Source organism: Acromyrmex echinatior, chromosome 2 (genome assembly GCF_024713525.1).
Source record: "Acromyrmex echinatior isolate Ae372 chromosome 2, ASM2471352v2, whole genome shotgun sequence".
Taxonomy (NCBI): domain Eukaryota; kingdom Metazoa; phylum Arthropoda; class Insecta; order Hymenoptera; family Formicidae; genus Acromyrmex; species Acromyrmex echinatior.
In genome coordinates, this window is record NC_141853.1 from 21682650 (window position 1) to 21699936 (window position 17287).

Below are 17287 nucleotides of genomic sequence, written 5' to 3' on the forward strand. Positions count from 1 at the left end.
TATATGCATTATTTGTAAATTTTTTATGAGCCATACATATCCCCTCCCCTTCTCCTATGAATAGCCATATATCCCATCCTTATGGGATATATAGCAAAAATGCAAGGGTTTAAAAAAATTCGAAATTCGAAATATTTATATTTCGTATTAAAAAATAAAAAAATATAAATATTTCGGATTTCTAATTTTTTTTATAATAGTAGACAATACAAAGTTTTTACTGATATAGTTCGTTTACTTTAAACATAGTAAATAATATTTAATAAATTAAGTTTTTTGATAGGTGCAGCGTATATAAGTTACCCTATTATTTTCTCAGAAGGTAACTTTTATATGTTTCGTATAATATACAGAACATATTTTTGATTTATATGATACGTTTTGGAGATTTATAACATTGGAGAATTCGAAGTCGATCGTTGGGATCGAAACGGAGATCACAAGGATCAGTGGAGATAGTAGCACAAGAAGAGTTCAGAACGAAAGAAACGGGGATCAAAGATCCGTTTCCATCTCTCTGGTCCTTCTTTCATAATTCAGTGAGCAAATCTCTACGACTGCCTTCCGCGAATCACGTCTGCGAAAACCGTAGAGCAAAAGCATTCCCGGTGAAGCTGACCTATCACGCGTGTATCTCGGAAGTTGAGTTTTGCACGTAGTATTCTACCTCTCTCTTTCTGTCTTTTCGTATCTCAGCTGAGTGCTGAGATAATTTCTTATTAAGATTCCGTGATTGTTCGTGCGAAAAAAATCACTGTAGTCTTAGGGACGGCACACAGTTTTGTTTCATTATTTATGCAGTCAACATCCGAATAAATACACACAAGAAACAAAAATCTAAGTTTTGATATATAATACATATAATATGATTGAAATTAATCGCGATTGATTATCGATCAAAACGCATATTTTCGATGTTGTCTTTTCATTGTTTAATTTAGCGTTAATCCAATTTAACAATTTTCGGTTATAAAAGATGTCCCCTATTAATTGTAATATTAATTTATTTATCTATCAAGGTTCGAAGGATCAATGATGTGTATCGGATGTGTGTGTGTATATATATATATATATATATAAAATATATATATGTATATATATATATATATATGTATATATATCATTTGTGTATTGTATATACATCCAGTTACGATATTCATTTTATTAAATTAACGATTTAAACTGAATGAATAATTACAATACTCCATATTATTGGACGGTTTCAACTGAATTTAAAGGATTCTTGTGCCATATATTATTATTTATTGATCTCCGTAATTTTATCGGATTTACATTATCGTTCATAAGGGAACACTTGTGATTTTTTCATATCTCACCAAAACTTAACAAAAAGTTTTTTCTTTTTTTTTTTTTTAAATTTTTAATTTCGAAGTTAAAAAATATTTTATGTTAAAAATGAATTTTAACATAATAAATATTTAATATTATTGCAAAATATCGTCATACCTCTATTTACGTCACGCCAGTCTTAAAAAACTTTTTAAAATATTTGATTGATTTGTTTTAGAGAACAAAATTATACTATGTCTTTTGTGTGACTGACATTCGTTAATCGTCTCAGCACCACTTTGCTTCTCGTTCTTTTGTTACTTTAGTTCGCGTGGCGTGGCGTTTAATGTGTTAAAATACTTCTTCTAATTAATAATTTTTGCCTAATAATGTTTCATCAAATCACAATATGACAAAGTAAACAAAAATATTCAAAAATTATTAATTTTTAATTTTTAATGTTATTTCAAATATAATTTAGGAACATAATATTGTAGAAATAAAACTAAAGAAAAACAAATTTATAATCTTATTTCTGCTTCTTAAAATGCATTTTTGAAAACTTCTCTATGATTTGTTTTTATTGAAATATTTAACTTTTTGTATGATTTTTTTTCTCAAGCATTTTTGAACAGTAGTGTATATTGCATAAAATGAGATTATTTTATATTTTTTTTAAATTGGAATAATTGCTACAGAAAAAATTTTTAGAAGCTATCTTCTCATCCATGTTAATAATTGAATAATTATTTAATTTTTTTATCTTCTTGTAGCATGTATTATCTTATCAGTTTGTTTTTTACTCTTGTACAATATTTATTTTTCTATAATATATTATTTGTAAAAAATTGTAATGATTTTTCAAAAAACTTCGACATATGTACACACACACATATATATATATATATATATATATATATATATATATATATTGAATATTTTGATATTTATATAAATATCATGATACCTTGCTATTTATCAAAATAATTGAGTATAGTTGTAAATTCTCATTAGCAACGTAAACTTTTATTATACATATTTTTATGTTAACGTTCTCATTTTTCGTAACGTTATTTCGTCATATATGTCCAAAGTCGAAATATTGAATGTACGACTTACGAAACGTAAGTAACCCGAATGTGTAATCGATAGGATTGAATTCCTAGTAGTGCATTCTCATCTATTTGCCATGCTAGTTTCATTAACTCGAGCAGAAGACGTACCTTCATGTGTTTGCGTAGTGAACTAGGATGGGTATAGGACTTGTCACATCCCGCCATTCGACAATTGTAAGGCTTGTCTGAAGTATGAACATGGCTGTGCTTCTTTCGATCGCTACTATTCGCGAACCTCCTCTCACAGCCATTGAACTCACATCTAAAAGGTTTCTCGCCTGAAAAAAGAAATTGTAACAACATAGAATCAATAATATTCCAATTAAACATGTAATATTTCGCAAAAGGATTATTGTGTAACATAAAACACAGAAAAAGGAAGAACAAAATAATTGGCTTGAAATTTTCAAGATTTCTCGCAAATAATATCACAAAAATAATATTAAGTATAATTGAAGTTAATCACGAATAATCAGACTCTCATCGTGTTACGAACGCATTAGGAAGAAGGAATTCACAATTACGTAGGTGTTAGTAATTAAAGAGCGATTACGCAAACGCGTTACAGAGAGTCTCATCTTGATCCCTGTATATCTTGATGAGTGGCGGCGGAACTCCTCTCGATGGCTTCTCTTAGCTTAGGGGGATAGTGAGAGGGGAAGAGAGAGATATCGAAAGATAAGGTCCCCTGCACACGAATGGCCGCCGTTGTCGGGGCGCAGCGAGATCGCGTGGCGTGACTCTTATTTATTTCCAACGGAAGTTGACTGGAATATATTTTACCGTGTCGGTCCACACCCCCGTATTCTACTCCCTTTTCCGGAGCTTCCTCCTGGCGCTGCGCTCTCGAGGAGAGAGCGGAGACGCGCGAACAGGAAGCGTGAACTTGGCGGATTTTTTATGGGAAAAATGGCGGCTCTCACCCGCGTTCTCACCCTTGGACGAGTTGCGGGGACGAATCGCGGCTAGAATTGGGAATATGTGTTACTGAAACACATAAAAAATTGAAATGAGCACTGAGGAGAACGATTTTCCGAACGAGGGTCGAGTTTGTGTATTTCTCTTCCTCTTTTTTTTTTAGAAAATTCTAAAAATTGAATAAAAGATGCTCAAAATATTTGAGAAATGTTAAAATAATAATATAAAATAATATTAAAATTTGAATGATGAAGGAGCATAAAAGCCAACGCAGGATGACAATGCAATAATATATTACTTTACACATATAACGATAAAGGTTTCGAAGGTGACCATATATCTGGTCATCTTCAGTATCGCAAATCAAAACATATCAAAGCAGCTGATATGTTTTTGATTTGCGATAGTGAGGCCAGATATATGATCGAAACGTTTATCGTTATGTATGTAAAGTAATATATTATTGCATTGTCACCCTGCGTTGGCTTTTATGCTCCTTCATCATTCAAATTTGATTTGTTCCGTTTTTTAAAGAGATGTTTAATATTAAAATATTGCGTTACTTTTATTTCATTTCATCCAATGACGAATTCAGCAAAATAAAGGAGAAACGATTACTAAATGAATAGACTCTCCTTTTCAAAGCGACGGCACAAATCTCGCTTACTTTGCTTTGAAGACGATTTGTTTACGAAGCGTGAAGCTGCATCTGATCGTTGAATAAACAGTTTTTTGTTTCTATCTCATTAAATTTTTGGAAGATATTATTCATTTTACGTGTGAATCATATGATAAGACTTATTATCATTGCAGGGACACATCATCACGATACTACAGATTATATTTAACTTGTTCAGGCCCAAGCATTTGTGGCATTATACGCAAGCAAGCGTCTTAAATATTTATGAAGTTGTGGAGATAATGGGTCCCACGTACTCGGCGTCATCTCTTATCTCGCGACGCTGCTACTTTATTTTTTTATTCACCACCGGAAAGATTTCAATTGTCGGATTTCACGATATTTTCGTTATCTCGATCGCAAAGGCGTATTCACCATATTACATTTTACGGTATACAAGATATTTCGTTTTTTTTCGCAACGATGTAAATATTTATGAATCGACTTATTCGGGAAAATAGGTTCACACGAACTAATTGTAAGATTCGTAATATTTTGTATATTTGAACTTCGTTCGACTCCTTTATGATTTGCGCGAGCAAACGCACTGAGAGAAAGGATTTTGTTAATTTAACAAGCCATCGATACCTTTAACAAGTGACTGGTAAATATGTTTATAAGTTTGGTTTGTTGTGATTGTTGTTAGTATACTATACATCAACCAATTACTAATAACAGAAGCAAACTATATAGAATCTAATATATCTTTTGGAAAGACTTTAGGCTCGTTTACACAGAAATCGTAGATGATCGTGAAATTTTAAATTGTAGGAAACTGATCAATCACAGCCAAATATAGGGAGAATACTTGACTAGAATTGATCATTTCTTACGATTTGAGACCCTGCAACCGTCTACGACTTCTATATATGTAATGAGCCTTTTATTTGCAAGTGATACTATTGATTGTTTGTTACATACGAATGAAAAATAATTAATTTGTAATAGTAACTAATCGATCGCTTTTTAAACAAATATATTTGTTTTCCCTTGATTTGTTCCTACAACAAAATCATTTCTCTCAGTGCGACACTATGTGTGCACTATGTGTGCAAAACATATTCACGTCTCAATCTGTCTCCCTCCATTCTACGAACGAGTTGACTTGATTTCAATTTTTTGTGACTTGTCTCCACCTATCGATTCACACCTTCTCGAGGCACCCTTTCGAGTCGATCGAAAGGGGCACGTTCACTCGCACGGCCACTGTGCGCCATCGTCGTCGTCTGGTTAGCAGCTCGCATAAAAGGAGCTCGTTTGGCGACGGGGAGGGGGCTAGAGTGTCGTGGCACTCCTATCCAAAACAGAACGATTAATAACTTTTCAAATCTGTCCCCGGCAGGGTCGTGAGTCGGGGTACCGCGCTTCGGTAGCGCGCGCGTTGGCAAATAAATAGCAGATAAATAAAAGCGCGCGTCTCTCCTACGTCGTGCATTCTGTCGTGCGCGCAGGGTTGCGTGTGCAGATGGCAACAATATGCCGTGAAATATTGCCAGTGGTCGATGTGTGCCACCGCCGCGATATGCACACAGACGTGCGTATTCATACGTGTATATGCGTGCGCCGGTGTCAGCGCGAAACCATGATCGCTAGTGGTTCAATATAGGGTGTCTTAAAAATGCAATCTTTAACTTCAATAACAGATCCTTACATTATCTTAGCGCATTATGCCACTTTTTTTTTGCTAAAATATCAAGAAATCGATATAATTTCCGTATTATAATTAAGATTGAAGGACTTTTTGTATGTGTGTGTGAAATATATATTCTCTTTTCAATGTGCGATTAGATGGGAAATGACGATGAATATCTTATTAAAATTTAATAAGTTTTACTTGTGATTTTAATTGGATATTTAAATAATTTTTATCAAAGTGCTTAATTTAATTTCTTGAAACTCTACAGATAGAAACTAGCAACGGATTTATAAAGAATCTATCATTAAGATTATACTAAGGTTTCACTAAAGTATCTAAAAATTTAAGATTTTTTTAGATACAGATCTGAAAATCTTGTTGAATAATTTCAAGACAGCCTATATGTATACGATAATGCAAGTTTCGTGCACACATTTCGTTCAGTGTACTTATGTACGTACATTTAGAAGATAATCGTCTGCGTGTGCGTGTCATGTGTCGTCACGCACACGCATGTAGTACTCGTATCCGCATATACAATCACAATACATTCGCATGTTTGAGGTATGCATACATATGCACGACACGTGTTGTTACAGAAGGGTCTGACTGTGTGTCGGTCGTCGTGTTCGCATCCTTGGTCATACATACCTCTCTATATATGTGTATGTATGTGTGTATGTATATGTTTGAAATTCATGGTGCACCAGGTTACACCGTGGTATAGCACAGCCAAAAAGGGAACACAGTCGAGGCAGTTCCTGAAGGGCAGTACAGGCATCGTGTTATGACTTTCAGAATGGAGAGGCACAATGGCCCAGATCCGCGCCGGATAAAATAGTTATTATAATCGTTTTGGCTATGGCTGAAATCGAAGAACGATACACGCGCGAGCTTGTACATGTATGTGTAATACACTGGCGTCATGGAGGAATGTGCAGGTTCGATGGCTAGATTTAGATCGTGAGTCCGTACTTCATCTATTGGGGGACAGAGCATCTAAACAAAAGATGCACTTATTTCTTATTTACTGAATCATAAAAATATTGATTTTAATATATAGATTTTAAGAGAATAAATTCACACATATGTCATGTATAATTTTAAGCGATTATGCAAAATAAGTCTTATAGGGACTGCACAAATTTTGTATAATTAATTAAAGATGCCATTACTATATTATTGTTTTTTAATTAATTATTCTTTTTAATAATTTTTTTATCCGTCTCCTTCTCTATGTTTTTATGAAAATATTAAATAGAAAATAATATAATATTATTTATATTTTTAATAATGAAATTATTATTCTTCAAATATTACTGGTTTCTAAATGATACTTCTAAGTTTCTAAACATCTTAAATCTCATAAAGTTGTAAAGTATTCAATTGGTCGAACTTCCGCTAAGAATTAAAAGCGAGAATAAGAAATTTTCCATATTGGTCTTCCATAATGGTCGAAATCACGATCGGAAGTATTCCATTAGTTCGAAAAGGTGACTGGAATCCCATCTTTTCTTCGTTGCACCTTCGAGAAAAACTCATTGATTCCATTTTTCGGAAAAATCAGTCGAGTGATATATGGGCGTACGCCATTGTCCATGGACCCAAACTTGCAACCTCACCATCTTCTTTCCATCTTTCTCTCGTCATCTCCCTTCTATACGTGGATCTCGCGCGGATAATGGATGATTTTTCGCAGCCATTGTATTCGTGGAGGACACCAGTCTTGGGACCACCGGACATTGTTGCGAACCGTACCGGATCGAGAGAAAACTACCCTCTCCACCTTTACGGCAACCTTTCAACCTCCCTTCTCTTCTACGCATTCCCGTTTCCATTTTTAGAGGCCCCTCAAGTGGATAATTTTCTTGTTATACGTTCGGCATTAGGAAATCCTGGAGGGATTTTCTGTTAAATGTATATCGATTTCAGTCATCGCGATCGACTAAGGAGATACAAAAGTCACGGTAGAATCGCTGCGACTTGATCTTACCGCGGTTTAGGATCTCTAGATATTGGATCTACGCGTGAGCTTAAGGCACTTCATGTTGCACAAATAATCTGCGATGGATAGAATCGACTGACTTTTTTTACGGCACGCAATCTGCTGTTCATTCTTCGTCGAGCAATTCGAGAGAGAGGAACTCGGAGATTGGTGATTTTTTCCACGTTATGAAGGAATTGAAAATGAGAAAACGAATTGAAGTGCGAATGATTTAATGAACGATGGACGGATATACATTCAAGAGGAATTAAAATCTCGAAATGCACCACGGGAGGGTGATTTCATCGGTGATCTTTCGGAAAATGAAATCAGTCGTTGTGCACGTTAATCATCGTCCGATGCTACGTTTATTCAGGTTGGAAGAGGTTCAAAAATATTGTTCCATTTGCACTTCCGAGATTGCAGAACTAACATCGATTCAATCTCTGATCGCTTCTGTCGTTTTGTGTCACTCCAGGAGTTCCGATGGCGACACGCTTGCGTAGCACCTGCTATGTTATCCACAGATTTGTTTGCGATACTATGATCACAACGGGACAAGAGCCCGAATCTGTATTAACGAAGAAAAAGCGTTTCCTCTTTCCGCACGAGCGGCCTGGCTGCGAATGCAAGAAGGGCGAAACAGGGAGCGAAGTAGACAGATAGACGTTTGGGGTTTTCCTGCGAAAACGCAACTGGATTTTTTTGCCAAAGGTGGTCGCGCGCGCGCGCGAGGAAGAGCAAAGAACGAGGAGAGGGAATCAGCCTAAGGGAGAAGTATAGGAAAAAAAAAGAACCGCAGATCCATGGGTAAACGTAACTACCGGTTGATGCGCCGATCATTCCGCCATGTTGGCTTTGAAAGGGAGAGCGCCATCGGCAGATGTTTCTTTGCTGAAGTAATTCGAGTATCTGCTCATTCCCTCTCTTCTCTGTCGTCTCTCTTTTTCTCTCATTCGCGCGCTTGCTCCAATGCTATCTTTTTCACTCGTGCCCCACGAGAGCCTCCATGATATATCCACCTTCCGACGTCTATTGGAAAGCATGTTAGGCTCACTACCTCCAGATCGCGTTAGGATAAGATAATAGTTGACCCAAATAACATTCTGACGATGCGAGGCAGGATCTCGTTTCCATCTAAGCTGCCTCAGAATTTATCACACCGTTCTACATTTGTTTACGTATCGGATTCTTGCGAATATAATGTTAGAAATTTGCATTTTCCATTTTCTGTCTGTATAATGTATTTATATAGTTGCTAATAAAAACATTTATCTCTTAGTCAGTGGCAAGAAATATATTTAGTGACTAAACGTCCAACAACCAGAAGCTGTCCGGTTTCTCTAGCATGACATTTGTCGGTTCTTCCCGAGAATCACCAGTCAACCGGACACTTCTCATCCTTGATCCGGTTCCTCGTGCATCCTTGCCGTCGCTATCTTGACATTCTGTCGCGACTCCTTGAAAATTCGGTAGCCCAAGAACGTCCCCGCACGTAGGTGCAGTTTAGAGTCGTATATATCCTCGCCGGTTATCTGAGTCCGGGGATGCTACCGTCACTGGACCCTCTCACGGACGCACGTTGAACCGTCCGCACACGTACAACCTCTAGAATGCGGGGGACTGGTGTCGCGCCGAGGTTTACACGACGTTTATACGTGTTTATGTAAACGCCGCCAGGTCCAGCGCACACACGTGTTGCTGCCTCTGCGGTTGCTGCTGTCGCTGACAACCAATCTCTCTCCCAGCTTCCCTCACCGTCTCGCTCGTCGTGCGACCTCCACGATCTGACCACCTCTCTCCTTCTCTCCTTCTTTCTGCCTTTCTATCTCTTTCACTCTCATCTGTTGTAATCCGGGGTAGAGAGATCAAGCTCAGAGATTTTCAGAAACTGCCGGCATAAAAGATAGGGGCGCCACGGACTCCGTCTGCCCGGTTGTCCGTCTAGAGTTACCAGGGTCGGTATCCGGCCGACCTATCATTTCCAAGGAAACCGGTACGAGGACAATCGGTACAGTTCTCACAGAATTCTTTGCGGTATTTTTGTGAGCTGAGCTTTGGGGCGACGCGACCGGTGGGTGATTGCCAGATTATATCGGATAATCCGATGACCGTTTCATGCAGCTAATTATCCTGGCATTTCAGAAATTTCTTCCTTCTTAAATAATTTTCAAAAATTATAGTGTGACTATTTGGCATTATTCGTTAAATCGATGAATTACAATTGGTATTTTATCGTACACCTAATTTGAAAATGAAAAAAAGGGGGGGGGGGATCGTGAGATATTTTTTGGACAATTCGACCCTGGATATGTGGAGAGATTTTTCGCATGCAAAGTACATCGCATTTATTCGCGGAAAGTGGCGTTTTTCAAGTTAACTTGTGTACATATATATAGTTATTACAATATGGAGTATCTTTTGCGCCTATCTAATTCGTAATTGTATGTCTTCGTTATGTAGTAACAATGTCTCTGGTTTTACACGTGTCTGAAAATCATTTGACCGTAACATAAAACTTTTGCTTGTTTCAGTTTAGATTATGAAATTAAGATTTCAGTATGCCTTTAATTTCCTCGACGAGGCAATGGAACAGAAACTTAGTTTGTGTTGAGTACAAAATATGTGATATACATATTCAAACTCTGCTTGATTTCATTAAAAGAAAAAAATCTTTAATTCTTCCGAGACATCTTTTTGAAAAGTTCTTATTGAAAAAAATTGGAATTTTTACATTTATAACTGACACACTTTAACTATCACATAATAACTGTACGTTACATAATTTTCTGTGTTTTACTTTCACTTGACTGAAAGTAACATATCGACAAGATTCTGACTTGCGTGTTTCTCTAAACGCAAGTTACAAACGCCATCGTTCGAGGACCCTTAAGAGGGATCAAAGATCCTCATTGAGGCGAAAAGTACACGCGCGCCCTTATCCCTTATTTCGAGGGCTACTGAAAGTCTCGTCAACTTTTGCGCAGTGGCACTCTTCGGAGAAACGTGCAAACAGACGCCGGCCCCGCCGCGTGTTTCAACACGGTTCGAGATTTTTAAAGGAAAACCAAAATAGGCCCCGGTGGGCTTACGCATAGGACAGAACTCAGCGATGCATTGTTGTAGCTTTGTGCACCGGTGCTAAACGGCACCGCAAAAGGCAGGAAGGAAAAGGAAGGAATGTATGTAGAAGGAAAAAGAAGGAATATACGTATAGATGCGCGACAGAGGGCTTGTTAGAGATCCATTGTCCGATCTGGGAGCTTTTCCACGTCGAATCCGTCGATGAACCCTAAAGGCGCTTTTCGCGGCAGTCTCGAATCGCTGAGAGATCGTCTAGGTTTGTAATATTTTCATGACAGCCGACGAAACAGGAAAGCGAGGGAGTCTCGAGGGAAAAGTAAAAGATGGAAAGAGAAAAAGGATGTTTGGTCCAAAGAAAACGTTTGGGATTAGCATTTTTGGGTTTCGAGAATCGGCACGAATTGTGTTTCGAGTAGCACTATATATACACTGTTATTTTTAGGTACCGCCCCTTCTATCTTCGCCTCCTCTTTTTCTTGTCCAATAGTATTTCAGGCTATTCGTGCCTTTGGACCATTCTTTCCCATATCCCGTGCTCCTTTGTATCACGTATTTAATATACCGCTTTTTCCTCTTTCGAGCACACTTCGCTCTTTAAGGATCGATTTTTGCGGGCGTAAATCGATGAAGTGTTTCGGTTACATCGTTTTGTGTAACTTTCACCTATTCATTCATAGAAGGAAAAACCACGGACCAGCTTCATATGAGGAAAGTTTCATATGAAGAAAGCAGCTTTCTAGAAAAGTTTCGATTTGCTTTCGTCTGCATTCTCATGTCTTACTCCTTCTCCCTTTTTTTCATGGGTAGTCCTGCCAAGTATCCTTGCAGGCGTCGAGAAGGAAGTTCATGATTTACGTACGGACAGGATTAAGTGGGGAAACCTCGCGCGATGGATACTTGAGAGAATATAAGGACGAGGGGATAGCAGAGAAAAGGGAGAATACTGGGGAAAGAACAAGAGAAGTAAGAAGATACATTAACCTTGCTGCAATAACGGCAAGTAATCTTGGAGGAATTTCATTAAATATCATGCAGAAAAAAAGAACTTTCTTCGATCACGTGAAAAATTCTTTCCCGTTTAGAGTTTATTAAACGAATGCGTACTAATAATATTGATGAGACTAAGGCCAATATTCTTAGTCGATCATGATTTGACGAATAAGCAGAGTTTCATAAATCTCTGATTATTTATTAATCTATATTTAATTTTTACAAGGATTAGACTCTCCTAATGTTCTTTCATAAAACATCGAATCATGAATTATTTGTTATTTCGACAATCTTAGATTAATGAATGATAGATTTTAATTATTATTCAAATAAACTTCAATAAACACTTTATGTTCTTGGAGCATTTTATGAGCATTTATCATGTTGTCATCATTTCTTCTAACTATTTACAATCATATAATGATTATAGTCTAGAAAAATTGTTAAATAATTATATTTTGGATAGATATTTTTTAAATAATTATTATCTCTCTCTTTCTCTCTGAGATTATGCATATAAATCATTAATAATAATATATTGTTCAAATAAATAGATTTGTAAAATAGAAATCTATAAAATATTAATCTAATATATGAATCTATAATTAATACTCTCAAATAATTAAAGATCGAAAATTAGTTACGACTATGAATTCCGATCCAAATGAAGATTCAACACAAAAATAAAAGAAAACAAAAGTTCCTATATTTTTAGAATATTATATTTCTATTAAGGGATAGTGATTTTCTTTCTTTTCTGTTGTTGCATGTAATGTCGTATATTTAGTTTCGACATGAAGCTACGTTGCAAATTGAATAAATCGTTGTATCAGCCAATGTATCAAAGATTAACGCAGCGCTAATCTTTTTATCAACACAATAAGTTTGTGTTAAAGAATACCATTATAAGGTTGCAAAATCATTGAGGAAATCACGCGTACACGATCATGATTTATCGTACGGTAACCGGGGCGGTTTAAACAATGTTACGCGAGTACGAGGAATGCCGAGTTAAACGCACTTTAGTCACGGTTAATTTGGTTAGCCGACGTTTAGTCATTAATAGACGCTGGCGCGGGATCGATCGGTATTTATTGACGGTCGATGATTCGACGGTTTCTCGCGTCGATACACTATGTATCATCGATGGATCTTTCATCTTCAGCTTTCCTCTCGCGGGACGGAACGTTCTGCGAGAGAAAGAAAGAGAGATCTCTCTTGGGCACGACGGAGCACTCTCTTTAAGACTTGCTCTCGTGTGTGGGCCAGTTTTAGGCTTATTAATGAACCGAAATCTCTCTCTCTCTCTCTCTCTCTCTCTCTCTTTCTCTCTCTCTCTCTCTCGTCTAGCGATTAGACGTGAGGCGTGGCGGAAAGATCGCTAAATCAGATCAGGTCAAAGTGAGTCGCAGGTATATTACGCTTTAGCTATTGGACGGATACATAACGACGTTGCTCTTTTCAAAGTATAATTTTTAAAGTTGAAGTGTCATACGCATTCGTAAAAAGCATATGATAATTGAATAAACATACGATTTGTATACATTTCTCGAGAGAATTATGAAAAGCAGAATTAAAATTATCTTCAAATATTCTTGATGTAATCGCAGTCATTTATTATGAAACAAAAATCCTCACAAAAATCTAAAGATCATCGTATCTGATTCGCAAGTTGCTCTTTTTTATTTAAATTATGTTGTCATATATTACGATATATACAAAGAATAGTTTTATCAAAATATCTAAAAATTTAGATACAGATCTAAAAATAATTATGCTAAACACTATCGCAGCTAAGTTTTTAAATATTTCAGAAAAATAGTTCTTTCTGCGTACTTGATATTACAATATTGCTCAATTTGGTATCAATCATCGCACAATAATTTTACGTGTCTGCTATTCCACAATCATCTTGAGCGTCCAAGATAATTATTCTGATTGTTCAACAAAATTATTTTCAGATCTGTATGTACCTGAATGTTTAGATACTTAAATAAAATCATTCTTTCTCTCCATATACGTATATGCTACGATTTCACCATTACATTGAGGTGACATTATGTCGCCGACGGAAAAATGAATTTCCGGAAGCGAGCGCCGAAACCGTCTCGACGTTAATACGACTGCGGTGCGCCGCGCGAATTTATTTGCGAATCATGACGGCCGCGCGGGGGTGAGAAACGAGAACGAGAATGGAAAGAGGGAGAAGGAGGACTCGTGGGAGGGTGGACGGTGGGGACAACCGGGTGGTTGAAGGTGGAATGGCCAGGGGGGAGCGAAGAGGACCGGGAGAGAACATAATGTTTCCCACAGCGCGCGGAGTTGTATATTTTATGATATGGCGAGCAATTTGACATCTCGCGCGAGGCATAATTCACGCCCGTGCGGCCCGTGTATGTGCGTGTATGTGCGTGTGTGTGAATCCTCCCTCGTCTTCCCTATGCGCTGTATCACGCATCGCGGGATCGGGACGTGCACGCGTGTGCGCACGCACGCGCGCATGAGGAATCGCTCTACACACGCGTGCGTGCACACGCACTCCGCGCGGGACAGGTACGCGTTGCGTCCGAGCGCATCGAAACCATTAGAGGTAGAGGCTCTTCGTAAATATAACGCGGACTGGCGAAACTTACCTCTCTTCTGTATATACGGACGAGACGTATACACATGCACCATGAGCGAGAGGAGAGAGACGCGAAAGAAATGAAAAGTAGAGAATGCAGAAAAAAAAAGAGATAAGATGAAACAACGCGAGCGAGGAAGAGAGAAGAATGGGCAAAGGATGAGACGAGAGAACAACTTTTACGGCGTCCCATCTAATATACACAACACATACTTGACCCTTCCTCTTTTATTTTATATTTTATTTTCGTTATTGCATTATCAACGCAAAACCAACCTCATGATTTTCCAGCAACGCAACTTTATGCACTCGTTTTAAGGACGCAATTAGATCTTTGTGCGCTCACGTTTAATACTTCGCAGTATCTCTTTTTGTATCTATGCTCTCTTTTTGGTTTGGCATACTTATTTCTCTGTAACGCGCGTCACCCTCATGCGAAATTTCATATTTTATACAATATAATTCTTATTTATACAATCGTCCACGCGACGCTGACGCAGGTCTCTTTTTTATCGCTGATACGCCGTTAGCGTGTACACACGTCGTTTCACAGTGCGATTTTATTTATTACGACTTTTCGCACTTACGTCTCGCAAAGATAATTTTGCTAGATTTGCGTAAAAACTTAGGTAACACCTTTTTGCGATAGCGGAGATCGATAGGTTGTATTAAATCTTTATATGAATATACATGGAATAATACAGAATATTTTTTCACATGCAACGTTCGCACATTCTTATTGTTGGCTGTTATTTAAAAATCATAATATATACAAATTCCAAATATAATATACACTGTATATTATTGAAATTAATATTCATTCTTTTAATATTGGAATGCGTAACCACGATTTTTTTCTTTTTCTTAGTGAGGATCACTATTTAAAAGAAATTTTGATCACAAATTATCTTTGTCTAGTTATAATTAACATTATAATTAATATTTTAATTGTTCTGTTTGTTTTTGTATTTGAAAATTAAAACTTAATTCTATAGAGTATTGTGACATACATGCGTTAGAATAAATATCAGTTATTGGTATTTGAGTGCATATAACATTCTTGAAAACATCTATTAAGTGGTAATTAAATACTCTGTAGAAAATCCAACTAAATTGTCATGATTTTCGAAGAAAATATTGCCTATTATCTGTTATTTATTAGTCATCGAAATACTAAAAATTATTCGTACAGCAGATTGTATATTATACTCTGTTTAATTGCTGAGCAACTTGCTGAGTAATAAAGCAATTACGTGTTCAATCAAAATGCGATATAGTGATAGTATTTCTACAAATTGTGGGATGTAAATTTATATTATTACACGCTTAATACTTGACGTTTATCATCGTTGCAATTTACACAGTTATTACTTGTGTAATGTAGCTACAAACTTTCGCGCAATATTAATTTCATCAAAAAGAGAAACTTGTATCCCCATAGACGAGAAAGCTTCTGACGAATAATTTTATTCGCGTACATTTGGTGTGAAAAGGTCTTGACTCTTAGCTCTTCTTCAAGCGAAACGTTCGCTTATGACATTCTTGGACGTTCGAAACTCAATTCGTCAGAGCTTCTTATGAGAAAATTATAACGTGCCACACACGGACCCCTGATAATTTCCCTGGCCGAAGGTACACGGCGTCGGGTTACGAAATTAAATTACAATAAAGAAATGGGGCTGGTGTGCCCCGACGTCAAAACGACCTGAGACATGTATCCGTATGATTTTTGACGTGGCCCTTTAGGTCAATCCGACATGAGTCCGTGGGACAGGAGGTTTGCCCGATCTTGTCGGTAAATTAGAAGAGAAATTCGAAGTGTTTATATACCCATCGACTGTATAAAAAATGATTCACACCTATTTATAACGAAATTAATAATAAACGAAATAAGTAATAATACTATAAGGTTTATCTATTTAATATTAAGACAAATTTTTACGAGTCTTACCTATTGAAACAAAATTTTTAAGCATTGTGCAACCATCCAGAAAAAGATTTCTTCGATTCAAAGAAACATTTCTTTGCTGTACGATTAAAGAAAAAATTTCTTTGATTTATAATATCACTTTTTGAAATCGAATAAATTTTTTTAATTGATTTCAAAAAATTATATTCAAATCAAAGAAATTTTTTCTTTAACCGTACCACAAAGAAACATTTCTGATGATTGAATAAAATTGTATATAAATATTGTCATATTATGCAGTAATACGTCTTTCAATATACTACGAACATAACAAAAGTGAGGTTCGGTAAAAATTTTAGAGCGAGCGACAAACGTGAAAGAGACAGGATATCCGCCGATAAATCTTGCACACACATATTGCCAGCATTAGCAGATATGTATTGGCTGAATCTTGGCTTCCATCCATTTCTTGAAAAGAGAAAAATTGCCCGTGAATCAAGTCCGATGTTGATTACATACAATCAACGTGAAATTAATATAAGCATGAATATCAATACATATAGTAATGCTCTGATATAGAAAGAATTAAATACCATAAAAATTTTGTCTTTCTTTGTCTTTTCTTGTCTCTATCAAGCTAGCGAGGCGAAAACTCGGATGATTCTCTATTACGTGCGTGAGTTACGAGCTCGTTTATTCGCGACGGCCGTTAACGAAACGAAATGGTGACAAATTCGAGCAACAATAGGAAGTCGATCTCGCCACGAAGTTGGAGTCTCACGGTCAGGAACCGGAGGCACAAGGTGGGCACGCGGTCACTGTTAGGTATACGCGTCCCTACATCTGCCCGCACTAACGACCTATGTAAATGTTCTATCTGTTATCCTTGTCTCTTATCATCTTTTCCTCCTCCTCCCCCTACTCCTTCCGTATCTCCTCGACGACGACGATTTCACCGTGGACGAAATGGCAGAGAGATACAAAGTGGGAGTGAATGCGAGAGAGGGAGAGAACGTTGCGAGGAAGAGACGAGGAGATCGCGAGAGAAAAGAGGATCGA

General features: G+C 37.0%; 1 protein-coding gene across 1 annotated transcript in view; it reads right to left on the reverse strand.

Annotated features, from left to right (window-relative positions):
* Window positions 1–17287, reverse strand: part of LOC105153876 (uncharacterized) — a 44090-nt gene that overhangs the window by 5739 nt on the left and 21064 nt on the right. Inside the window, exon 2 of the mRNA XM_011068995.2 lies at window positions 2514–2683. Within this exon, the coding sequence (XP_011067297.1) occupies window positions 2514–2683 (170 nt within the window). The remainder of the gene's footprint in view (window positions 1–2513; window positions 2684–17287) is intronic.